Source organism: Drosophila sechellia, chromosome X (assembly GCF_004382195.2).
Source record: "Drosophila sechellia strain sech25 chromosome X, ASM438219v1, whole genome shotgun sequence".
In the NCBI taxonomy this organism is placed as follows: domain Eukaryota; kingdom Metazoa; phylum Arthropoda; class Insecta; order Diptera; family Drosophilidae; genus Drosophila; species Drosophila sechellia.
This window is the reverse complement of record NC_045954.1, coordinates 20,904,286-20,929,833: the sequence shown is the minus strand read 5'-3', so window position 1 is coordinate 20,929,833 and position 25,548 is coordinate 20,904,286. Positions and strand designations below refer to the sequence as shown.

Below are 25,548 nucleotides of genomic sequence, written 5' to 3'. Positions count from 1 at the left end.
ATGGGGCGGGCAAAAGCTGGGTTAATAGGTCTCCATATGGGAAGGTCTAGCTCGGAGTGATTGTGCCCATCGTATCGTTGGCCACCGAGATAAATTGCACTCATATATTCGCAGAAATATCGCTTAGTTTCCGGTTTCAGCTCTACTTCCCATAGATTTAAGCCTTCAGAATAATTGTAGCGGGAGAACCTTTGGCAATAAAGTTGGCCTAAGAACTAGGAGTCGTTGTTAAGGATTTTGAGAACTATTTAGTTGTGTGAAAAACATAATAACTCTAGTTAATATAGTCTATATGTAGTTCTTCGTTTATGCAGTTTTTATTAAACAAGTAGTAGAGCTTATAAGTGTAACAAATTATTTATGTTCTTCAAGATTTCACATTTAATTACTTAGACTTAGGACGAAATTTATTATCTAGATTTAGGAACAACCGCTCTTGGCAACTTTTTCACTCGACTCCCACTTCACTCCACACTCGCTCCGTTTCTATCGATAGCTTGCTCTTGTCTAGGGTTGCATTTTAATCAGGGCTGCAATGTAGAAGTATCGAAAGACCTAATACCTATTACCACTGCGAATATTCTTACTCGAACCAATTCCCACATATATATACATATAGTAGTGTCTTATTTGTAAGGCAGGTTTTTCAAAATATTCGCTTTTAATAGCAACTGAAAGAAAAGTAATTCCTGGAAAATGATATATTTCAAAATATAAACTGTTTATTACTATTTTTGATTTGAACTCATACATTCATTTTAATGGCAAAATCTACTCGTAAGCCTCGTTTCTCAGATTTTAGGCACAGGCATGTGCAATTTTTGCGACTTCCAGTTGCGCACTCATTTTTTTCTTTCACAAACGGATTCCCGCACAGCTAAAAAGTATTGCATCCTTGCACTCACACACTCAAACATACACACACACAGAGAACAGGCACGCTGTGGAAATGTGATGACGTAGATGTTGATGAGACGCCGACGTGGCCTGATTGACGCTGCGAGCCATTGTTGTTGACTTGGCAGTTGGTTGAGTGCCAGGGCGGATGTGGAAGTGGCTCCCAAAAATATAATTCATATTTAATACGCACGCGGCTTAGTGTGTGCGGTATGTGATTGGTTGAGCGCACATAATTAGTTGCAGTACACACACACTCACGCACGCGGGCAGACAACGGAAATCTAAATTTATTTGTACCAGAAATAAATAATTAAAAATGCTTGGGCGGAGGTTTTCCGGAGATCTTCCAACGAAAACTGTGCAAAATTTAATAAATAAATAAATAGCAGACGAAGTACACTCGCACACACACTTACAATTTTTGACATGCCGCACAGCTCCGAAGTTAATTAAAAATCGCCAAGAAGAGCCGGAAAATTGCTCCCAATTTTCCCCGCAATTCGGGCTGAGGAATGCCAGTATTAGTAAAATATTTGGAAAATCTAGTTTTTCAGTGAACAATTTTGCCTTATCTGTGCCGAATTTCATTTTAGCTAAGCGGTAAATTATTTTCTTACTGTACTATATGCACATAATACCTTGAATACTCTTTTAATAACGATATTTTTGATAATATAGTTTTAATATGACAAACGTAGTTCGATTACTATTCGATTATTATTTGTCAATTTTATTGAATTTTGATACTCGTAACAATTGAGATAATCAGATTAAAGGTTTCTACAATGAAATAACTAATATTTAATCTTCTTCTTGCTATTTCATTTGTTGTCTAAATTTCTTGTGGGTTTAATAGGTATTGTGTCCATTGGGATTACAGTTTATTAATATATCAAGCGTGTGGGGCTCCATCCTAATTTTGGGGTTGCTTAAGTAATGTGGGAACTGGCAAAATGTGGCATAAATATGCATTGCAGCTTTCCTTTCATGGCTCATTTAAATGCAAACAAGAATGAAACAAATTGAATTTCCTATTTAATTAGACAAGCTCGAAATCGATTTTATGTGCAGATAATATTCTCTATATATTTTTGAAGAGTATTTGCAAAGATTCGCCGTTAGTGAAATGCGAATATAACTAACATAAATCCCCTGTGCGGAAATGAGTTCACAAAGCTTCAAATGATTTCTATCTTTGGGGAGGGGCGTGGCGGAAGGGAGGGGCCTGGCGGAGCTGCGCCTCATTAATTTAAATTTTCAGCCTGTGTGTATGTGATTTTATGAAATTAATTTCCACTGCATGGCACATTCTGTGGTTATGAATTTATTAAAATTGCTGGGCAAAAAGAGCACCAAATGGCAAATTAAGCAGTTTAGGAGCAGATTTATGTGGGGCCACTGTGTAGGCCAAAAGTCTTTATGAAGTTGCTAACATTTATGGCCAATAAATATGCATGTGAATTCAGATAAAACATTTGATTTTTATACCGCTGACAAATCAAAGCGAAATTGCGTATACGCCATGTGCGCCCTTGTATCTGTGTGGCTTTGAGTCAACCGAATCGGTTTTTATCGCCGCCAATCAGGTTTGATGGCACGCAAATTCTATGGATTATCTCTGACTGCCTTTGAGTATATTTTTTCGGATACATAATCTTTGGAAACACTGGCCTCATATGACGCTTTTTCTTTGCCATTCCTTTTTTGTACATTTTCACTGAAATATTTGCATTTAACGCTCAGGGTCACTGCTCATTTCAACCTGACATGATTTTCCTCTTGGTGATCATAAATTTCATTTGCCTGTTTATTGTTTTGGCGTGTGAAAATCAACGAATCAAAAAGATTTGACCGATCCAGTTTTGCAATGTCGAAAGATTTAATGTTACAGAAAAGGTGGGGTATATAGTTTCTCAAAAATTATAGGCCATGATTCAAAAAGTTTTTGCTTTAACTAACTAAACATGCTGCTTACAACAATTGTATTTAAAAAGGATTAGTAAAATAATATATTTTAAGTAGTGGGAAAACCATCGTAATTAATTTGAACCGGGTTGCTAGTTTCAAAGCTGTTAAATAGTTGTTGTTGTACTGGATATCTTACATTCGTTAACTCTCTCTCTAATAAATTTGAAATTGTTAGTGGTTTCACTACTGTGCTCCTGCATTTGCATTTGTTCGCTGGCTTTTGTTTTTCTTTCTTGTTTATCTCGGTATTTATTTAACATTTTCCGCGCTGTTTACTAGCCAAATAAACCACACATCATTAGCTGGGAAATGGCAATCAATCAGACTCATCCCGCTCTACAGTTGCATCCCGATTTTGCCATAGTTTCCCCTTTCAATTTCCCGAGCTCGATTTTTCCCTCTTCTAATTTGGTGCATTCTTGCAAGCAGCCTAGCTTTTCCAGCTTTTCTTGATTTCCTCGGGAACGTGCTAAGTGCTGGGCAGCAACAAAAAAAGTACATTGTACGATCAAGTGAGCAGCTCCATAATGGTCGTTTTTAGGCCACTGACTTCACGATGAGCTCGTCTGACAATCTGGGAAAACAGGGGCCGGGGCCACTGATGAATTCCCTGTTATTGGTCACGTACAGCCGGAAAAGCCGGGAAACAGGGGCTGGCGGAAAAGCCACACAAAACAGTTGACTTGTGCACTTTGTAAAGAAATTAATAAGTGAACGTCCCCAAGTGCAATTTATTAACGGGGAGAAGGGGCTGCTCCCCGGCCATTGAGGAGGGAACGTTTTTTGCTGTAGTTGACTAAAAAAGATAATTCTTAAAATCAAAGATAGCAAGTTCACAAATATATGCATATATTTCCAGTGTAAAATAAATTGTTAAAGAAAGAAAATCAAAGCCACGCGTATAAGCTATAACAACTGCTTTTATTTTTATTAACAAAAAATCGTCGTAGTTTTGAGTTGTTTTTTATCGTTTTTGGTGATCATGAATAAAAAGAAACCATTCTATTTAGCTATATTTATAAATCGAAAATGAAGTCTGCTAAATACCATAAATGCTATATTACTTCCTGTGGAATAGAAAATGCTGGTAATTTGCGCCTAAACGTTCCTTTATTAATTTATGGCCCTGAAACGCACTGTAGTCGCCATAGAAAGCCAGCAAATCAAATTTGTTTGTGGCTGGTTACATTATTATGCGTATTATTATCATTAGCCCAAGTCCTTCCTTCCTTTGGCACTTCCCTTCCCGATTTTTCCACCTCCCTCCCCTCCGGCGTACATAATTCTATTTTCCTTCACGACATTTCCTACGCTGATTTTTTTTCGCCAGCGTCTTTCTCTGGTTTTTATGACCGAAAGTCGTAAAGGCAAATACCAGAACTGGAGACGAAACTAGATGGGGCTGTCACGGAAAAGTGTGTGGAAATTGGGGGGAAACTCCGCGCTTGTGGCAGTGTTAATGCGATCTTTCGGCCACGTTTATGGCATTGTTTAAAGCCACGAAAATCACAGGACTAGACATAAAACTCCTTGCAAATCTATAAGGAGATGTATAAGCATATATTGTGTATATGAATGGAGTGGCAGTTGAGCGTTTACAAATTCAATTTAATGGCTCGTATAATGCTCGTTTACGATCCCTTAAATATTATGTTCGAGCACAAGTTAATTATGCTGGACGTTAAATAAACATCAATTAAAAAGTTGTTGCCATGCAAACATATTTCGTGCATTTTAAAGACAGGAGCGGAAAAGTAGGAAAAGGCGGAAAATGGACGCCCGACACGACAATAAATATTCATAGCCGAGGCTGAATCGTAAAACAAATCAAAAGTCATCAAAAAGTGCACTTTGCTCTAATTCCCTATCACTCTATCCCTCTCTGCTTATTCTGGCCTTTCTTATTTATTTTTGCCCATTTTCCTGACAAGTCATGCTATGACCTATGACCCCATCCCCAGAACCCACGAATAAAGTATCGAAAAAATGGGAAATCAAGGAGAAACACACAGCAGGAGCAACAATCAGCATGGCAACAACTGAGCCGGCCGAAAAACTTATTAATAAACGTTATGACGACAACAACAAGGCACTGTGCCCCACCTGCCCCTTTTTCGCCGCCCCTGCACGACCCCTTTTGTCCCTCCCGAAGCACCGAACGACTTCCAAATTGGCAAAGTTTGTACGAAAACGAAACGGGCCAGCAAATAACAAAAACCAAAAAAAGGGGGGAAAGCCAGTGCAAAAGCAATGACAACAAAGGCCGCAGCAACCAAAGGAGCAACATCCACGGCAGCAACAGCAGCAACATTAAGAAAATTCGGAAAACAGAGACGGAAAACCAGCAGCAACTGAAGAAGCAGCAGCTATTGCAGCAGCAACACCAACTACGAAGCCATTCGGGCGGCATAATTGAGAAACTGTTTTCATAAAGCCCAGCAGCAACATCAGCAGCCCAGCAGCAACTCGCAACAGCAGAAACTTGCAACAATGAGGCAAGCTGGCTGGAAAACAGGGAATGTCGCACACAATCGAAGCACCGAAATGGCGAAAGTCTGGAGTACAGTGGAAACACTGCCGCAATCAATTGGAGCTTATGAACCAACACATCTCATTGTTTATAATACTCACAAATATTTATTTATTTATTGGAGCAGCAAAAAAGCAAGAAATGCAGCAGGCACTTGGAGCTCCCATAAGCAAATAAATATTACATATACATGAAAATAAAATAAAAAAAGGAATAATTAAGGCTGCAGGTGACTCCGATAGAAGAAAATGCAAATTTATACGTAACTTTTCAATAAATTCGTATGAGCATAAACGTATTAAATTTAGTTTATTTATAGTTTTCTACTTCCTTTGGGTATTCGCATTTTACCCGACATATATGTATTAGTTAAAAGGATCGATATGTTCTATGCCCAAATCTCATATTTTTCATCCGTATATGAAGGTGCTTAATTTTTGGTCAAAAAATTTTGGCCTTGCAGAAAGTAAATGGTATAAAAACTCTCAAATGGAAATTGTAAGTCTTCTATCTCGAATATGGATGTCAAATTTGAATGTTGTTATGATTTGAAGTTATGTGAATATGCCATACTCCTTCTGATTCTCCCAGCTTATGGGGCCACTGTCATCGACACCCAGGACAATTAGCATTTTGTGGGCGATTCCTTGGCTATTTCTCATTTACCATTTTTCCATTGTCTGTCAGGAGCTCAAGGAGCCAGCGAACGTGGGCTCTGGGTGGAGTGTAATAATTTTACCCCTTTTGTGGGTTTTGTTGTCATCGCAACATTTGTGGCAATTATAAGCGGGGGTACCGGAAGTGGGGAGACCGGAAAGGCGCCAGTGGGAAGGGCGGAGTTGATTCCAACGGCCCGCGGCGTGTAAACAATTTACAATCGATGCCCAGCTGCTGCGATGTCCGCATAATATGTATGAAAATGAAATTAGTTTCGTCATAAAATATTCATTAGTGCCGATTCCTATTGTAATTTGCATTAATTGAATTGTTTGTTAAATTGGAAAATTCTCGCCAACATTATAAATTGTGCTTAGTTTCCGTCCCCGAACTCCGGTCCAATGAACATAACCATTTCCTTCTCGACAATCCCGCAACAAGGACAATAACCATAATAATAAAATGAATTAAATATGACCCGAAAGCCGGCATCAAGACCCCAAGCCCAAACTCAAACCGAAGCCCAAAACCCCAAGCCCAAACCCAAAACCCAAACCGATTCGCACCGAACTGAACCGGGTAAATCCAACCGCACTGTGATTAAACAGCTCAAACAATTGTCGCACGTGCGTCCATCTCGGCACAATGGCAAAAATCTCACACTCGACCGCAAATTGAATTTAAAATGAGATCCGAATATGCACGTGTACAGTGCGGTTCGGGAATGTAAGGCGGTTGCCGGTTGGACATTCCTCGGACCAAGTCATGCTTAGGAATTACACTAAGCAAAATAAGCGGAAATGGGTGCTTCCAAGGGCTCTGAGCCGCTACTTAAATGCATTTCAGTGTAATTAAATTTGTTTTAGACATTTAACAACACTCCTATAGTTAATTAAAGTATGCTATAGTTTTCTATGCACCCAGTTTATAATATAATCTAACGTCTTTGGCTTATAAAGTATGGGAAATACCCTCAAAGTCTTTAATAAATGTACCATTTTATGCCGCAAATCGCTAGCTAAAATTTACAAACTTTTCCCCTTTTCCCCTCGTTTTTTCCAGGTAAGCCCACGTGAATTTCCCCCTGGAGCATCATCAATTTATGCGCCCAAATGTAATGATGTGTATGTAAGTGAAAAGACGATTTTCTTATTGATTAAATTACACACACATGAGCACACACACTGGAAAGAATATATATTCCGGTTCCCCCCGGGGCGATAAATTTCGGTAAAATCTATATCTGTAAATGCGATTTCGGTTTGTTGGTTATTATACTTTGATGGCCATTGGATTTGGCCAGAATGGGCATATTCGATTTGGTTTTTTGGCCAAACGTTATACAATCGCTACGCAATTTGCGTAGAAGAGTTCGCAGTATAAGTGCAATTTTGTATCCTCAAAATTATGGGCAGTAAAAGGACAGTGGCATTGCATGAACGATTTCTACACACAATAAAGCGGATTATTTTAAGCGATAGTTAATTTGCGATAAACACCATAAAAAAAGATAACCCGGCAAGAGCCCCGGAAAAACCGTAGGGCATCACTTTGACCTCAATTCAAGTTTTTTATGCAAGTCTATTAGTGATTTTAGTGCGTGTAATAGGCTTATGTGAGTATGATAGCCTTGGATGCCTATTTAACATTAAAGCTTTAAAATATCTATAAAATAGTCTGGTTAAATCAGAAAATAAGTCCCAGTCCGACTTCAAGTTCGATTCCGAACGGAGCATTATCGTATGTTTTATCTGGTAAGGGAACTTCCTCTATGAGTTAAGCAAATCTTTAAGATCTGTGCGCTTTAAGCGGTAATCCCCTGCAGTTCTGCCCATCCTTCTTTGGCTGGCCATATTAATCTCACAATTCGTTATGGACACGATTCCATTGCCGCCACTTAATTAATCCTGTCACACATTGCCCGGGCATTCCGCGCTGTCTCTTTCCAACCGTGTATGGCCCTCTCCCTCTGGTGTTCACCTTCGTTGACCGCATGCGGTGCTTGAATTTTATGTGTGGCTCACGTAAGTATGCTACGCCATTTGGCCCATGAATTAAGCTAGGGGGATTTCCCTTCCGCCCTTCGTACGCCGAGGCAGTCCTGCTTTGCCAGGACCTTTTGCACGCCCCGTGAGGAGGACACGCCAAATAGTTTTGATGCCCATTTAATAAAATTTTCTATCTATTTTCCTGTCTCAGCTCGACGACTTCTCCCCGAATTCGTTTTGTCATTTATAGTGTTTTCCCCACTCTATGGCCACGCCCCCGTTGGCGACTGCGGAAAACAGCGCCCAGGCCGTCACAGCTTTTCCTCGACTTCCTTCTCCAAAGCCGGAAAGTGAAAAATCCCAAACGGAAATACATTCATTTGCTTGTTTTACTTTTCCAATTTCAATGCCGGAGATTTTTCCCTCTCAGTCGCACACATCGTTACATATGTATGTAGGCGATGTGGGCGGCGATGGAGGAGAGGGCGTGGTCCGGGGACCTCGTGCCGCAGTCACGTTTAAAACATTAAAGTTAGATTTATGACTTTTCGGGTTATAAAATGACTTTAGATTGATTCCCGTCACATGATGACGTTTTTCGTTTTTCGTTTTTCATTCGCCAACCAGCAAAAGGACTTAACCCCTCCCCCTTCACCCATCCACTACCCCCAACCCACTTTCCCAGGAGGTCCTGCGGAGAGAGATCCTGGGCACCATGTGTAGACAATGAATTTCTGAGTTGTTCGAAAGCCAGGCAATCGGGGGGGATTTGACTTCAGTATAAAGTTGGAAATGCTCGACATTTTCTTAAGAGTTGCTTACTTATTTGTGGTGTTATCAATAATTTAGTTTTAGTCATATTTTATAAAAGCGATTATACCCGTTACTCGTAGAGAAATACAAGATTCCTTGAAATGAATGTAACAGGCAGAAAAAAGCGTTTCCCACTATATCAAGAATATATATTCTTGATCAGGTTCAATAGCCGAGTGGAGGCATCTCCGTCCGTATGAAAATAGAGAAATCAGGAACTAAAAAGCTTGAAAGTTGAGATTCAGCATACACATTCTAGAGACAAAGACGCAGCGCAAGTTTGTTGATCCATATTGCCACGCCCACTCTAACGCCCACAAGCCTGAAACGCCGAAATTTTTGCAAAATTGTTGTGTTTCCTCATTTTATGCACCCATATCTATCGATATCCACGAAAAATGATTAAATTTCGCGTTCGCATTCACACTATTAACTGGTATCAGATAGTCGGGATACTCGACTACAGCATCCTCTCTTGTTTTTTTTTTGTATTCAACTGTTCCATATATTTCCTCTAGCTTTTGTAATTAAAGCAATAGACCACCCTGCGGTAACTTCTCAATTTCCCAGAATACCAAATGAATTGCATTTTCGCCGCTGCTAGTTGGCTAAAACCGTTGTCGCTTCTTAGCGCGCACTAATGTTAATTTAACATTTTGGCCTAATCAAAGGCATTTTTAATTAGCCGCCGTCCATTTGCACGCTTTTCCCCGCTGATCTGCGTGGATTTTCCGCTAACCTCAAATGCTGATGAAGAAATGCCATGACAGAGTTGCATTTCCGATGGAAACCCCTTTTGGAAAATGAAACGGGGCCATCGTGCATTCATTAGCGTGTCGCTGGGATCTGCTCTCCACTTTTCTCCTGCTCCTTCTCCGCCTCACTCCTGCTCCCGATTTCTATTGCTTTTGCGCTGGCTGGCTCTCTGTGGGCAAATGGAAAAGTCGGAAAAGTGGGAAAAAGGAAAATCAGTGGCGACCGGACCGCGATAGAGTTATCAAACGTAGCCACAGCGAACTATTAATGAAGGCGGTGGTGCGGGGGGACCTGCTGCGAATTCCGGCGGGAAAGTGGGCGGAAAATGGTGGGTGTGGGTTACACTTTTCGTGCCACTGCACACATTGTGGCAGAAAGGGATGGCAAGATGTAGAGCGCACAGAGAGAGGCAGAAGGATAGATTCGAAGCGCTAATTACGTGGTCATTAATTGCGCTAATTATTTTTCATTTTGCCCCCGTCCCCCTTGTCGCGTTGCCCTCAGGTTTTCAATTTCCATCCATTTCCATTTTGCGTCATTTGCATTCCGTTTGTTCCTTGTCTCCAGGTTCCCCATTTTTTTGTCCTGTTTTTTACGCCTTGGTATTTTCAATTTGCAGCCCGTTGTTCCCGAGGGGGAAAGGAAAAAAAAAGAAAAAAACGTGAAAAATGAAAATGCAGGGCAGGTGACTTTTCCTCTGTTCCATTCCATTGCATTTCTCGTTTTATCGAATTTTTTGCTCGGCTTCACTTTTTCAGCGTTCTTTACCATTGAAAAATATTTGATCACCACTCTGTTTCCTTTCGCTTTAAACCAGGTTTCCATTAGTTTATTTTCTGTTGTTTTCTTTAAACAATCTTTCTGATTTCACTTCATTTTATCTTTAATCATATGCCTTTTCTATTATGATTTCTAATTTATGGATCGTTCCATTTTTAAATGTGTGGATTCATTAGTTTGAGCAATACGATATTGCAAATATGAATGGACTGCTGTATTTCTGTATTTAATATTTATCGTATTATTAGCAAAATGATTTATTTTGTATGTACCTTTTTTGCATTTCTACTTTTAATGCATAACTAATTGTTTTATATTCTCTCTCGGAATATCCCATTAATTTCATTTGAATATTTTAAAATAAATGGTTTCATTTCCGTTGAATTCCCAACAGGTATTTTTCACTTCGACTATTTTCCCCCACTGCGTTTTCCGCCTTCGCTCTCTTCTCCGCCACCTACCACCCACAACCCAGCTGCCTCTTGTTTTTTGTTGCTGTTATTCAGATTTTTTCATTACGTCCATTTTCTTATGCACATTTCTGTAATAAGAAAATGCGCATGAGGTAATTTTCCTGGCTATTTGCAGCATTCTACAAATTGAGCACACTGAAGTGCGGGGCAAGTGGCTTGGGCAGGGGAGGGCTAAGACCGGTGGCAGGGGCTGTGGATGGTTTGGGGTAAGCCGCAAGTGACCGACATTTTGTGTCATCGCCGACCAGAAATGAAAATGGCTAAAACCGTGGCAACGGAAAGATGAACACGCTGAAGGGGGCGGGGCGAGGAAGTGCTGGGGGCTTGGCATCCGCCCAGCGTGAGCGGAAGGGGGAGGGGCGCCAGGGAATCGGTTGTGTTGGTGTCACTGGTAATTTGATGAAAATGATGCCACCGCTGCTCCATTTTACACTTGGCGCTAATTGAAAGTTTCATCAGTGGGAGCGAACTGGCTATGGGAAAGCAAAGGGGGCGTGGCATTTGTGAAATGGAAAATGAGGCAAAATAAAACCAGAGCAGTGAGCATGGGATTTCCTTTGAATGCCAGATGATCAAAAAGGATAATTGAAGGAGATTAAAGCGGATTAATTAGATGATGAGATAATGAAGAGTTAAGGTGACTTGTAGTTTCTTCAAATCTGCAGAGGTTTGATGCACTAAATATGAGAAAAATCCATGATTTCAATTAGTAAACTGATAACTATGCAATAAAGAGTGCGATCACAAATTTTTCTAGTTCTATTTGTATGTAATGAAATATGTGATGCTCTCTGGAAAAACTGTTACTTTTCCATCGCCCTGTCGAGTTCTTGTAACAAACACGCTCGTGGAAAAGCGGGGTTTTTAAGACAAATTACGGGAGTGGGACATTTAAGCACACATGTTTCCAAAGTCATTTTCATGGCACCCATTTAGGGTCTTTAGTTATCCGCAAAAGTTTTTGGCTCGGGATTCCGGTTTGTCTAATGAAATAAATGCGAACTAATTATTTATTTAGATCTTGCTCCCACGCAGTTTGCTCAGCCATTCAGTGAAGAGGGGAAAACTTTTCATTTGGCTCTCGGCGCAAAAAGGCCAACGGAAAATCGGGAAAGCCGAGGAAAGCACAATTTTCGGGGCACACATAAGAGGGCATCAGCATCAGCATCAGCATCATCGCCATCATCATCAAAATTGTGGAATGTTTCAACAGTTTACACAAAACTTGAAATTAATCAGAAAATTGTTTGGCCAGTCCAAACTGCAATTTGCAGTTTTTGCGGGCAGCCAAGTTGAGGGCAAATATATGATGGCGCACTGTTATGATGACCGAAGGACCGGCAGGACATAATCTGCGACACTTTGTATCCCACCGAGCAGCCCAGCCCCAGTTATCCCTTCCATCGCCGCCTTTGTTTGTTTAAAGCTCAAACAATCGAGGAAGGAGAGGGATTTGGCGGGATGTCCCGATGTCCTGGACTTGGGTGGGCACGTATCTAATTTATGCCATCTAAACAAAATACAAACAACAAAGGACCAACACAAAAGTTTTCCTTACCACCAGGACATGTATGAATGTGGGTGTTGCCCGATTTGGCTATCTATAAAACGCTTTTCCACCACGTCTCTTTGCCAAAGTGTTTTGTCTAACTTTTGTCTTTCGGCTTTATGAATTGTATCTTTTACGGTTCTGGTTTCTGGCTGGCTGCCGTAAATAGCCCGATATGATTGTTTGTCTGTCTCCCGATATTAAATACAAATATATAAATATATTCTCGGGACCAGGGGAAACAGAGACATAAACGGACAGTTGATAATTATTGCCGATAAAGTTCAGATTGGAAGGGACGGACGCAGACGCCGTGACTTGGACAGATTGAACATGTCGCCGCTTTTCCTCATGCCGGCAAAAACGGTTACGCTCCAATGTTCCTTATATACAAGTATATTCTATTTATTTGTGTTAAGTTTTCTCCCGGACGGACTGGCGAGGCGTGTAATTCGATGCTGCCACTCCACGGGGATCGCCGGGCCACTTGAACGGGGTAAGATGATAATTCCCTCAGGAATACCCCAAAGGAAGGTACAAACATATTATATAGATATATTTATTCAAGAGGTGGCTAAAATTTGAAGAGTTCTACCAGAATTGTTATTTTTTCACTGGCTGCTTGCATAGCAACAGTTATTTCGGACTTGAACATCTTAAATTGTTTAGTTTTTCGGCATATCCATAGGTTTTGGCAAGAAAGATCAGCTTAAACATACTTAAAAGTGATGCTTAAAGTAATCATGTAGAGTATAGGTAATTCGGTCTTATGTTTCCTTTACGGTTTCTGGATTTTTCTCTAATACTTTCAGTTCTACGGACTTGCCACACTTTTGAACTTTATAGCTCGTACTTTGCATACATTTCTGCAAAGCTCCTTGGCCACACAAACGCATATCCAATATGCAGCACATTTCCCATGTGTGTGTGTGTGTGTGAGTGTGACTGGGTAAATATTATTTGACAACATTTGGCTTTGCAAAAAGCCAAACGGCAAACGGGAGCAGATGTGGCAACGCCTTATCCGCATGTCCCTACCTCCTCGAGTGTGAGTGTATGTGTGCTTAAGCATGTGTCAAGTGGCCGCCATTGTCGGGGGAAAACGAGAGAACAGTGCGAAAAATTGGAAAAATTGGAAAAAGTGCAGGAAAAAGTGTCCGCAAACTTTGCATATTCGACTGCTGCTTGCATTAATCAAAATGTTAAATAAGAAAGTGGAATTGAAATTGATTTGCCGGCGAGAAGGCAAATCCTCAATATTATTCCACCTTTTTGCGCTCCTCAAGTCGCAGTAGCAACATCATTTATACTTGGGCACCCGGTGGGCTGTGCGACACCTGACAAAAGGACACTTTTTTCTGCTCCTTATTGGACATGGTCCAAGGACTCTATCTGCAGGAAGTTTGCCTCGTGAAAAAACTGCAACAGCATTCGTTTATCGCCGCTGCGAACATTGATTGGCAAGTTGACTTCGAATTTGGCGTCTTGCTTTCTTTATATTCCAGCCACTTTTAGTTCGATTGGGATTGGTTTTATCAGGCAGAACGGTGAGGAAGTTTGGTTGACAGTGAGAAAACGCTTGGGAAAAACCAAAAGTATTCACAAACTATTAAACAACTCATTTGCATATGTATTTAAAAGAACGTCTTACGTAAAGGTGGCAAATATTCTATATGGTTCGAATATATAGTTAGAAACCAAAATTTTATATTTTATATAGTTAAAAAACAACATTTTACGTAAAGCTAAATGTGTTTAGTTGTTTTCAAGTCTTGAAGAAAGCTTGTCTGCGCTGGAATCCCTAGTTGTGAAATTCTTAAGTGTTCTGCAACGCACTGTGCCCTGTGTTTCCATATCGTGCATACATCTGGCCATAAAAAATTGGTGTCGAGAGCTGGGTTTGTCGATTGTCGAGAGGTTCGCCTTACAGCCCGTCTCCTTTCGCTGGTAATGCGCTAATTAAAATGCCTGAGCTGTAGCAAAAAGCCGAGCATTTTCCTGGCTCTCAGCTGCAATGGAATGCAACTTGCCACTCGAGTGTGGTTGTGTGTGTGTTGGTGTGCGTGTGGCGTGTGGTGTGTGTGGTGGTTCTTTGGGGAAATGGGAAGAAATAAGTGCGAGGGGTTCTGGGTCCAGGGGATAAGCTTTTTGACTTGCCACTTATTAACTTGCCAAGCAATTATGGCCTGAAGATGGAGCTGAGAAAAGATTTCAGGTCGTTGGACCTTTTCCTTTTAGCCTGGTTTCGCTATCCTTATCCTTATCCTGCCGATGCTTTCTCTCTAATTGCTCGGTGCCCGGAGAAGTTCCAAGGGACAGGAGCAGGAAGTCCTCGCTCGTGTGTGTGCTCCTAATAGGTAAGAATTTTCCAAGAGACAGACAACGTCCGACCATCTCCATGGATCCAGATCCAGATACGCATCCACATCCACCCTTTTCCCCTGTTCTCTGACTGACTGACTGTCATTATCTGCATCAGCACGCGTAAACTTCGTTTGCACCAAAAAAAAAAAATAGTAGAAAGAAGAAAACACCTAAGAAAATAGAAAAAAAAATATATAAGGAAAAAAAGGAACTCTGGATATATGGGCGAGAGAAGATGGCAGAGGGGTAACTGCAGGCGGAACAAGAAGTAATTTCTTTTAAGCTCAGCGGAGGCACTTTGCCAGCTGCAGTTTGAACTCGCCGCCTTTTGCCTGGACGCACAGTGGGACAAAAGTAAAAAAAAATATTAGAGACACCTGAAACATAATAATACAAAGTAAAACACTCTCAAAAATGTTCATGTACTTTTCTGATTTAAACCTTGCGGAATGAATGGTTAAAGTATAGGGAAGATATCACTATCAGCACTATCAATTTGTAGTGTTGTGTAATGTATGTATTACATTTCTTTGCAATACATAAATACTTTAATATATTCAAAACAATTTGCAGAATTAACAAATGTCACAAATTTTATATATATTGTGGATTTTTATTTAATACCTGCACTCTGTATTCACCTTCATCATATGTTCTTTTATTTCCTGCACCTTTTAAAGCCTTGTAACTCCCAAAAAACCTTGTTACATTTTTGCTCCTTCAAGTTGAATTATTTTCATTTCTTACATTATTTGCTGCTGCCTCTTACAATTTTTTTGGTTATTTATTTATGCATGTAACATACCGCACACTTACCTACTTACCCTCTTCCATCTCCTCAGAGGCCGCTTCTCTTTTTATTTTTGGTTTCATTTCATTTCCTCGGCTTACTTTCTTCCTTCCTTCATGATGCGTTTTGCCCGCACCGCCGGCGCAATTCTAATGGGAATTTACAATTTTTCACCAAAAAGCGAGCTTTTCCTCCTGCTTTCCGCCAGCGTTGTTTCTTGCATAAAATGAAATTGTATTGCATTTTCCCCCATTTTTTGTGTTTGCTGCTTTATGGCTGGACACAGAACTGCTGCCTCAGCAGTAGGGCACCAATGAGTGCACTGAGAGAAAGTACGAAGCTGTAACCATCAAAAGAGTGTCAATTCTAGAAATCGTTGACCTTCTGTTCTGTGAGGTAACGGGAAATCTGGGACACATTTTGATAGTGAGTGTGGCCAGATGTGGCGAATCTTCTGCATCGAAACGGGTACGGTATTCAACCTGTGTACTAGGAGGCAGCTTCAGTTACTGCTACTCCAGTTGAAAGTTACCGCTGTCTTGGGCTTGGCTTTTTATGTCCATTGCTCGCCACTCTCCAGTGAAGCACAATGGAATATCGCGAGAGCAACATGAAAATTTATGATGCATTTCTTTTGCTGTCCCTCACCGTTTTTCTATTCCCCCTTTTTGCTGGTTGTTGCTTAGTACAGTACTCCCTCGCTTTACTCGCTGCGGTCGCATCTCAGGCTTTCAAATTATTGCAAACTTAAGTGAAATTTATATAATTGTAATGGAATTTATATTAGATTTTTTCTTTGCTTCACTACGGGAAACTGACAAATGGTTGGATGCAGCCCAACGAGCTCCCAGTCCATGGGGAATACCATTGTCAACGGCTTCATCTCGTTCCCGTCCCCATTCTCTTATTTATTTTGTTTACATTTTGCTCGGCCAGATGGCAGAAAATCTGTGACACAGATTCCGTTTTATTTATTTCGATTACTTAAGCTCAAGAATCATAAAAATAGTTTGAGTGAGCCAAGGACGGGGCGGAAGTGGAGAAGGAGACAGAAATTAGCTGGAGCTTAAGCTCGGACAAATAAAAGAAATTGAAAGGATGCGAACGGGCGAAAGGAAGTCTCAACTTTCAACAGAAAACTTATTTGATTGAGAGCAGTGCAAAATTGACATTTATTGTGGAGGGAAAAAATAAGTGGGGAAGTGAGCTCGGAAAGTCGAATGAAGACGTGGAAGTGAGATAAAGTGGCAGCAAATGTAAATGGTCAAGGGGCAGCTAAAGTCTCAACGATGTCTCACTCTGTTGATTTGGAAAACTGAAAATGCAATTTGTTAGGCTAAGGAAGATGGTCAGTTTATTTTAGTTTTAGTCCTCATGTACATATGTGCTTGGTCAAACTACAATATAGGGACTACATTTTATTAAGTTAGAGAATTAAGAGAAAAGGGCGTTTTGCGTTTCTTTTTATATGCAAAATCAGATTTCGCCTGTCTGAGTAGTACTTAAAAATGATGGGAGTTATAGATTGGTAGATAAGAAACCAATGGCAGGAAAGGCAGAAGCATACAAAAGACTTGGACTCCCAAGTGAGGAGCAGTCTTTCAGATGTTTTCCTTTTTTGTTGCCATCATTTGTGGATGTTGGATAATAGAAAGAAGAAAAGTGTGGCAAAATGCGAGCAAATAGTTTTCCGCTTGCTGCCGCATACAATAGATTTTTCCGACGGTGGATTAAAGGCGGCGGCGTCTTCTTTATCAATTTTATCTGAGAAATATATTTCCGAAACATTTGCCATTATATTTGCATTAGTAGCCACAGCTTCCGCTTCCCTTCCCACCGTAACTATGAAATGTGCCTCAATTCTAAATCCTTGCCTTCTTTTTTGTTGGCTTACAGAAAAAATGTTTTTCCCAACCCTGCACTTGAAAAAATATCTGCCTAATTCCGATTTTATAGTGAATTTTGGACAAATTAACACTAATCTTAATGCATATTATTCAAGAAGTGTCTTCTTTTGCGGAGTTTGATGAAATAGCTTTCTAAAATTAGCATGGCCACACTTTATAGGTGTGACCAGTAAAATACATTAGCCAGTCAAAAGTATGTTCCGAAAATAAACATATATTTTGAGCAACACGTAAAATTTAACCAAATAATCAGTCAGAAAACGAAATATTTTTCTATATGTGTGCATGTTGTGTTGGACAGTTTGACGCCAATGAAAAGGAAAAGGACGCAGCCTAGGCATTCAAAGAACTATCTTCGCACACCACGCCACATACATACGTATATATATGTTTGTACCCACTATATGTATATGTGTATGGTCTATTCCCCAGCGGAAACTGCTTATCACACATTTCCACACAGCCCCGCAAAATCACACACACAATCCAAATACAATACAGGAATGCCAAAAAAAAAGAAAAAAAAAACAAAATACACTATGGTGCGGAAAAGGGGAGTCGACTAGTAGAGTAATAGCATAAAGAATGATGCGTAGACATGATTTCCGTGCGGTTGATTTCGCTCTCTGTCTTCCTTTTAACCGGCACACTGCTTTCGATGCAAGGCGGAAATTGTTAAATGGGAATTTCCATAAATTCCGAATAGCATGGGGTAGCAGCTATATTATTGGGTTACTTTCGAATATCTTTAAGAAACATTTTTGGTGTGCTAGCTTAGCTATTCTTGGGCAGCAATGGTGTTTGAAATAAAAAACTAAAAATAGCTGAAGAGATCGTTGCACCACTGAACAAGGTACATTATTTAATTCATAGACATACTAAAATTCATGGAATGAAACGTTTTTGTAGAAATAATTTAAGCAAGCATCTTTTTCCTTTCTTATTGTACCTGTAGTGTTGCCCATTCGCAATTCTTCTCCTCTACTTTCTTTCATTTCTGTGATTTTTTTTGTTTATTTTCCATATTTCTTGGAACCAAAGTTCCACTGTTTTTAGAGGGACTTCCTGCTGCGAAACTATGCGCTCGGGGATTTCGTTTCTGGTACCTTTTTGTGCGTTATCTGCATGATTTTGCATGCGGAGGCAGAAGAGTGCCGAGTGGCGATAGGGACTTTCAAAGGATCAGGAGCAGGAGCAGGAGATGGAGATGGAGATGGAGAATGAGAAGGAGGCTGCCTGAAGTAGCATGTAATTCATCTTATTCCCCAAAGACAACCACACCAGCGACAAAGGAGACACGGACGCTTGAGCTTACAATTCCGGCGGTGAATTTCTCGCGCAGATGGGTGTGCAGGAAAATACGGCGGAAAGGCGAGGAAAACAGGAGACAGTCGAAGGCGTTGCTGTCGTCGCATTTTGTGCGTGTCTCCATTGGGACATAAATGCCATTTGTGGGATGGGGCAGGTTCCGACCAGACACGCGCCTCATTATGTGCCACCCACCTCCTCTTCTCACCAACACCTCCATCCCCAATCCCAATCCCAATCCCCAATCTCCTTTTGACGCATAAAATGCGTAATGAATTTTAGATTTCATTTCAATGGCTCACAGAAAGAAAGTTATGGCTACAGGCGCTCGAGGATTTGGTTTTCCTTGAATATAACGACCCCGCCCCTTCACTTTCCCTGCTTTTCCGCCTTGCCGCCCACCGGAAACTTTTATTTGACCGTTAAGTGCGTGAAGAGCAGCCGCCAAGTGTTTACTCCAATGGTCTGCAAATAGTTTTAGGTGATTCCCCAACTGGGTGCCGCGGCAAGTGCCTTTAGTAAAAATACTAAGCCCCACAATCGGTTAAGGGAAAAGGGTGAAAATTGTTTAGCTTCGAGATTGAATGCTGCAAAGACGAGAACGAAAATAAATTTGAGCCAACAATTTGCTCAAAACTGATTTCCAACTAGCATGTCTTCAACTAAATGCGGTTGCATTTACTTGTAAGTCTTATTTAATTCTAAAATGTAGTAACACTAAATTATCCAAAAAATTATTTAATTTGATAGTAAATATTTTACTGACTACCTACCGCTTACTCAATCGATTAGAGCCACATTTTGATGGCAAACAACAAAATAAACATTTTTTTCAACTCGATTTCCCCCCTGTGCGTTGTACTTGAACCTCTGGCCACGCCTTTATTCCGCGCGGAGGCCGGGAAAAGCGTAACTATTCAAACGGCATTGAGCATAATTTTTCATTCAGGATCTTTGGCTGGGCTCTGTTCGCATTTTGGACGCTGCGGCTTCGTTTTTATTATCTGCTGCAGAGCCGACAAAACCCCATTTTTCGCCCGCAAACATAATTTTTCTTGCTTCTAATGCCAGATAAACGCAGACAAGAAGTAAAAAACACGAGGCCACCAGAAAAAAAAATGGTAAAAAAACTAGAGGAACTGAAAGCCAAGAAAACGAAAACGAAGCTGGCAAAAAGTTCCTTAACCCCACAGAACAGCAGCCATCATATTATTTTCAACATTTATTTGCCATGCGTAAATAAAAAAAACAAATACGTATATATATATATACATATACATATATATATATATAGTACATGAGGAAAGGGCGGATTTTTTGTGCACTTTTCAAAGGCCAAAGTGGTAAAGTAAAATGGAAAATGGCTTTCCCAAGCCGCCAACTGCCCTCCCACTTCTCACCCTTTCTACCAATAATAAATGCAAAACTGCACCGGGCAAGGAGGATTGCATTTTAGGTAAACATAGAGCCCGCAAAGGAGCTGCTCTGGGAATTGGGAAACTGTTTGGTGCGGAAAGCCTGGCGAGTGGGTGGGGAATTGGTGGGGCGAAATGCGGGCTTATTGGGACGGGGGCACTGCGGGGTTAAGGCGTGTCCTGGCGCTTGTCCAATTGACGTAAATCGTGCACAAGTTTTGGCAGCCAAAATGACTGCGGATAAAGCTGGAGACGAGACATCCAGAAAGAGAGGGGCAGACAAGTGGAGAGTGAGACGGGTGAACAGGCGTAAGAAAGAGAAGAATGAAATGGCAAGAGGTCAGCAAACTTGGTGGCTCACAGGCAGCCTCAACACCTGTCGAAACTCGTTTTTCACTAGATGTAATTTGAATATGGCCCCAAAAAGTGATATGTAAAAAGGAATAAATGGGATGTAGCATCCAATAAAAGATTGTGACACTACAAGACTAAAAAATAAATAATTTGTATTAACTTTCGCATTGACAAAACTTTAAGCTGATCATTATGCAAATATATATATTATAACTAAATTATATATATAATTAGGTAAATCCGGTAACTGACATGATTCTGGTAAGAAAAGTTCTAATAAAAGTATCATCATCCTGGGAAACGATATAAGATAAGTCAGTTTACATCAAATTTTTGTTCTATAAATTGTTTTTTTAATAGGTCCAAATTTCTAAGCGTTTAGTTTTGATTTTGTCGATATGGATTCGCATTCCGCGCCCACCATCTTCTGCCACCGATTGTCGCAGCAGAGGCAGATGACCGACGTCATGCCGGCGTTATCGATAACGAGCACATGAACCGGCGCAAGTCGAAATGCTGCTGCATCTATCGAAAGCCACATGCTTTCGGCGAGAGCTCGTCCTCCACGGACGACGAGTGCGAACACTGCTTTGGTCATCCCGAGGTGAGAACTCGCAATCGCTTGGAAAAACAGCGGAGGCAGGAGCAGCAGAACGGGTGAAGTTGCTGTCATCAAAACCATCATCTTCGCAGTAATCGGAATAATCGAATAGATAGCGCAGCATAGGGATAATCCGGTCAAAGAGGAACAAAAATCGGTAGTCAACAATGAAAGTAGTCTACAACTTTTAAACGAGAAAATTGTAAAACCATCTAAACCAGAAAAAAAAATAATTTAAATATCCGCCTCGAAGCAATATCCGCCTTTTGTACAGATTGATTAAAATTGCATTTTCGTAAGTTAAAGTAGCCGATACTCGTGTTAAATTAGGAACGAAGAAATAAAATAAAGCAGTATGGATAATGTTTTGTATTTTTGAGGATGGTGCCATACTTCTTATAAATTGGTATATTTGGTTTTTAAGACCGAGGTCTAAGATCTTTGCCGTAACTTGTAAATGTATTTCTTTATGTTTTGCATATTCAAGTTGATTGCTGGTGGTCAATCAATCTCACAAACGGCCAGAAACTTAGGTTAGAAGGAATTAAAGGCAATTATATAAATAAACTAAATTATATTATATAATTAGGTAAATCCTTTAACTGACATGTTTCTGGTAACAAATAAATGTGGCGGTAGAAAACCACCTTTACTAAAATGATTAAACATAGTTATGTGAATAAAAGCTAAGATCACAAAGGCTCTTCTCAAGCTATCATCCTGGGAAACGATATAAGATATATATAACTCAGTTTAAATCAAATTTTTGTAGAAGACAGAGCAAAGTTTGTTATGAAATCCTATAAATTGTAGTTTTTTTAACACCTCAAAATTTCTAAGCGTTTATTTCTGATTCTGTCGATATGGATTCGAATTCCGAGTTATCGATGGTCAATGGTCAGACGGAGCTCAAAGACCCAAGATGGGCGTCGACGTCAACCCAGATAACTCCTCGGGCACCGGAAACCCTTTCCGGAGTTAGCTCGGCGGTTAGCATTGAAACCTCCGTGCAGCCAGTGGCCGCGTCCACCACCTACTGCCTCCGATTGACGCAGCAGAGGCAGATGACCGAACGGCGCGTCCGCTTTCATGCCGGCGTTATCGATAACGAGCACATGAACCGGCGCAAGTCGAAATGCTGCTGCATCTATCGAAAGCCACATGCTTTCGGCGAGAGCTCGTCCTCCACGGACGACGAGTGCGAACACTGCTTTGGCCATCCCGAGGTGAGAACTCGCAATCGCTTGGAAAAACAGCGGAGGCAGGAGCAGCAAAACGGGTGCAGTTGCTGTCATCATCACCATCGTCTTCGCAGTAATCGGAATAATCGACCGCCTATCGAAGAGATAGCGCAGCATAAGGATGATTCGGCCAAAGGGGAACAAAAATCGGTAGTCAACTTTTAAACGAGAAAAATGTAAAACCATCTAAACCAAAAAAAAATAATTCAAATATCCGCCTCGAAGCAATATCCGAGTTTTGTACAGATTGATTAAAATGGCATTTTCGTAAGTTCAGGTAGCCGATACTCGTGTTAAATTGGGAACAAAGAATTAAAAAAAAGCAGTATGGATAAAGTTTTGTATCTCTGAGGATGATGATCTACTCCTTATAAATTGGTTTGCAGTTTTATACCGGTAACAGTTTACGATTATAATTTGGATAACTTCGATAAGACTATGACCAATTCTTTGCTAATTAATGTATGTATTTGTTTATCTGTGCTCTAACTTAATGAAGTTTTTCACGCCACGTCTTTCACTGTTCCTCTAGCAGTTTTCGAAGGCAAAGAAAAGCCGAAGAAAACCCGCTTAGAAAATGCTCTCCTGTTCCTGTCACTCAGCGGGCAGAAAACCGCAAAAAACTGACACACGCCCCGCCTTCTTCAACAGTCACGCCTACCTATACAGGCGCGGGCTGTCCTGCGGAGGGGCGGGGTTTTCAACATGTTTACGCCCCAGAATTTCCTGCCCCTCGCCGAGGAAGCGCCATCGTGTGTCTATTGATTGATTATGCGAACTGTCTGCGCGAACTTGTAACTAGATTAATGAACTTTTTGCAGTGGATGCAGTGCATCCCAGATGCTAGTGGGAGACCCCCTTTGAAAGGCATCCTCGCACGCCCGTTCGAAATCCCTCTTGAAAGCAGCGCTCTATTCGAACTCCGTCGCTGTGTTGAGTGGGGGTAAAATTTAAGTTGCCAGCGAAGCGAATGTGGAACTCGATGAAGCGGCGGAAAATGTGAAATTGAAGCGTTGCTGTGCTGATGGCTTTGTGGTTGTCGCCCTGTCATCCTAATCCGTTATTCCAGTTGTGTTTGCAGCTCTCTTTTAAATTGAAATATCAGATGCAGATCTATTCAGAAGCTTTCCAGTTAATGTTTCCATAAGGCACTAGAATAATTTACAAAAAATGTTTAAAAATACCAAATATATATAATATAATGTATAATATAAATTTATAATATATAAAATACTAAATATATTATTTGCGGCACATATTTCGGTACTTATTGTGTAATTACTTATAGAACTTGCTCTAAAGGTTCTTAAATTAAAATATTCATTGCTTTATATATATTCCATTATTATGTTAAATAAAATGAAATTTTTATACCTGTTACTGTTAGAGTAAAAGGGTATACTATATTCGTTGGAAAGTATGTAACAGGCAGAAGGAAAGGTTTCCGACTATATAAAGTTGCCACGCCCTTTCTAACGCTAACAAACCGCAAAAAATGACACGCTATTCTTTAATCACACTAAACTATTCATAAATGTATTGATATTCTTCACATTTTTATTTGTCTTTATATTTTCTATAGATTTGCAAGAACAAAATTTGCCACGTCCACTCTAACGCCTTAAAGCCGCCGAACCGGTCACGCCCACACTTTGGAACAATTTTCAAATTTATTCTCATTTCACTCCCCAATATCTATCGATATCCCAGGAAAATTATGAAATTTCGCGGTCGCATTCACACTAACTGAGTAACGGGTATCTGATAGTCGGAGAACTCGACTACAGCATTCTCTCTTGTTTCATTTGAAGAACTAAAATATTTTCCTTATAATTAACCTTTCCCAATTTAATTACATAATTCAATTTTGCGAATTAGTCTTTTTTAATTTATAGTTACGGCTGCCGTTCCGGCTCCTCGTCTACTTTCAATTCCCTGTTTAATCTGCGAAATATTTCTGTTGCCAAATGAAGCTATGGCTGACAGGGGCGTGGTGGAGGGGGCTGGGGGCCTCCTGAAAAGGGGCTTATGCAATCCCGAGCACATGGCATGACACAAATTTTGTGGGAAGAAAATATTAAAAAAAAACCTCGTACGAAAAAGTGGAGCGAAATATTTCTGTTTTGGTTTTTGCGCTCCTTCTGCCAAACTTTGAACCCCTATGTGTGTCCGTGTACTAGTGTGTGTCTCTGTGTGGCATTAAGCCACAACTCAATATGTGCGCCAGTGTGAGTGCGTATCTGTGTGAGCCAGTCGCGTTAGTCGTTTTTATGAGGTCTCTTGGCGCTTGATTCCGCGGCCCCAAACCGCATTTGAAGTGCCTCCGCAGCAAGAGAAAAAAATATATCATATATATGATATATACATATATATGATTTGCATAACTCTCACATGTGTGCCCATATCCCCACATATGCCGTATAGCTCTAGCCCTTTTAACTTGGTCAATGGGTCGCCGTCAACGAAGCTGAATGTTTCCTCTTCTCACATTATTTATTTTCCCTCTTTTCATTTTTTTTGTGCTGCGCTCTGCTCTTTTCTCCGCTTTTTCAGTTTTAGGCAGGACGCTGCGAAAAGGACGAAGGATCTGTGCAAGGCAAATTGTTCCTTCTTCTTCAATGATTAAGTTGATGAGGCCGCGGATGACATCAAAAAATGGATGCTTTGAACATGACACAAATGCAAGGAATAAAAGGGGACAAATGAAGGCATATATCCACTAACAAACGCACGTAAAAAAAAAGCAAAAAAGCTCTTTGCGCTTAAATTTCACTCAATTCATTTGCATATATGTGTTAATTTTTCCTGGTGAGCTACATTCCGATACCGTAAAATACAAAAGGGGAAATTATTCAAGTTTAAAACATAGGTGTATGCTTAGCATTTAACTGTAATCCGAAAATTAAAATGACCATTTTGGCTTGGAGATAAAATATAATTAAAGTAGCTTTTCGGACAAGAGCAATAAGTTAATGCCATAAACTCTTCTCTAATTTCACTTACTAATTGCCATTAAAATTAATCCGAAGCCAGCTCAGGGGGTCAAAAAATAGGGGAAATGATGGCCAACACCTTGGCTCTGTTGGCCATAATCCCCAAATAGCTTTGAGGTCAGCTATAAACAATTTGCGAGCAATTCCACAAAAATATTGTG

The 25,548-nt window shown here is 40.4% G+C and overlaps 2 protein-coding genes and 2 pseudogenes across 4 annotated transcripts in view; all 4 read left to right on the top strand.

The window, feature by feature from the left end:
• LOC6615159 (innexin shaking-B) overlaps positions 1-25,548 on the top strand; it is a 163,571-nt gene that overhangs the window by 21,003 nt on the left and 117,020 nt on the right. The gene's annotated exons all lie outside the window — the stretch shown is intronic.
• Positions 9,660-10,477, top strand: LOC6615164 (annotated as a pseudogene).
• LOC116802080 lies at positions 20,800-21,391 on the top strand (annotated as a pseudogene).
• Positions 21,839-22,786, top strand: LOC6615163 (E3 ubiquitin-protein ligase PPP1R11). The gene has a single exon (XM_002039543.2). The coding sequence runs from the start codon at positions 22,017-22,019 to the stop codon at positions 22,557-22,559; it is 543 nt and encodes a 180-aa protein (XP_002039579.2). The 5' UTR covers positions 21,839-22,016; the 3' UTR covers positions 22,560-22,786.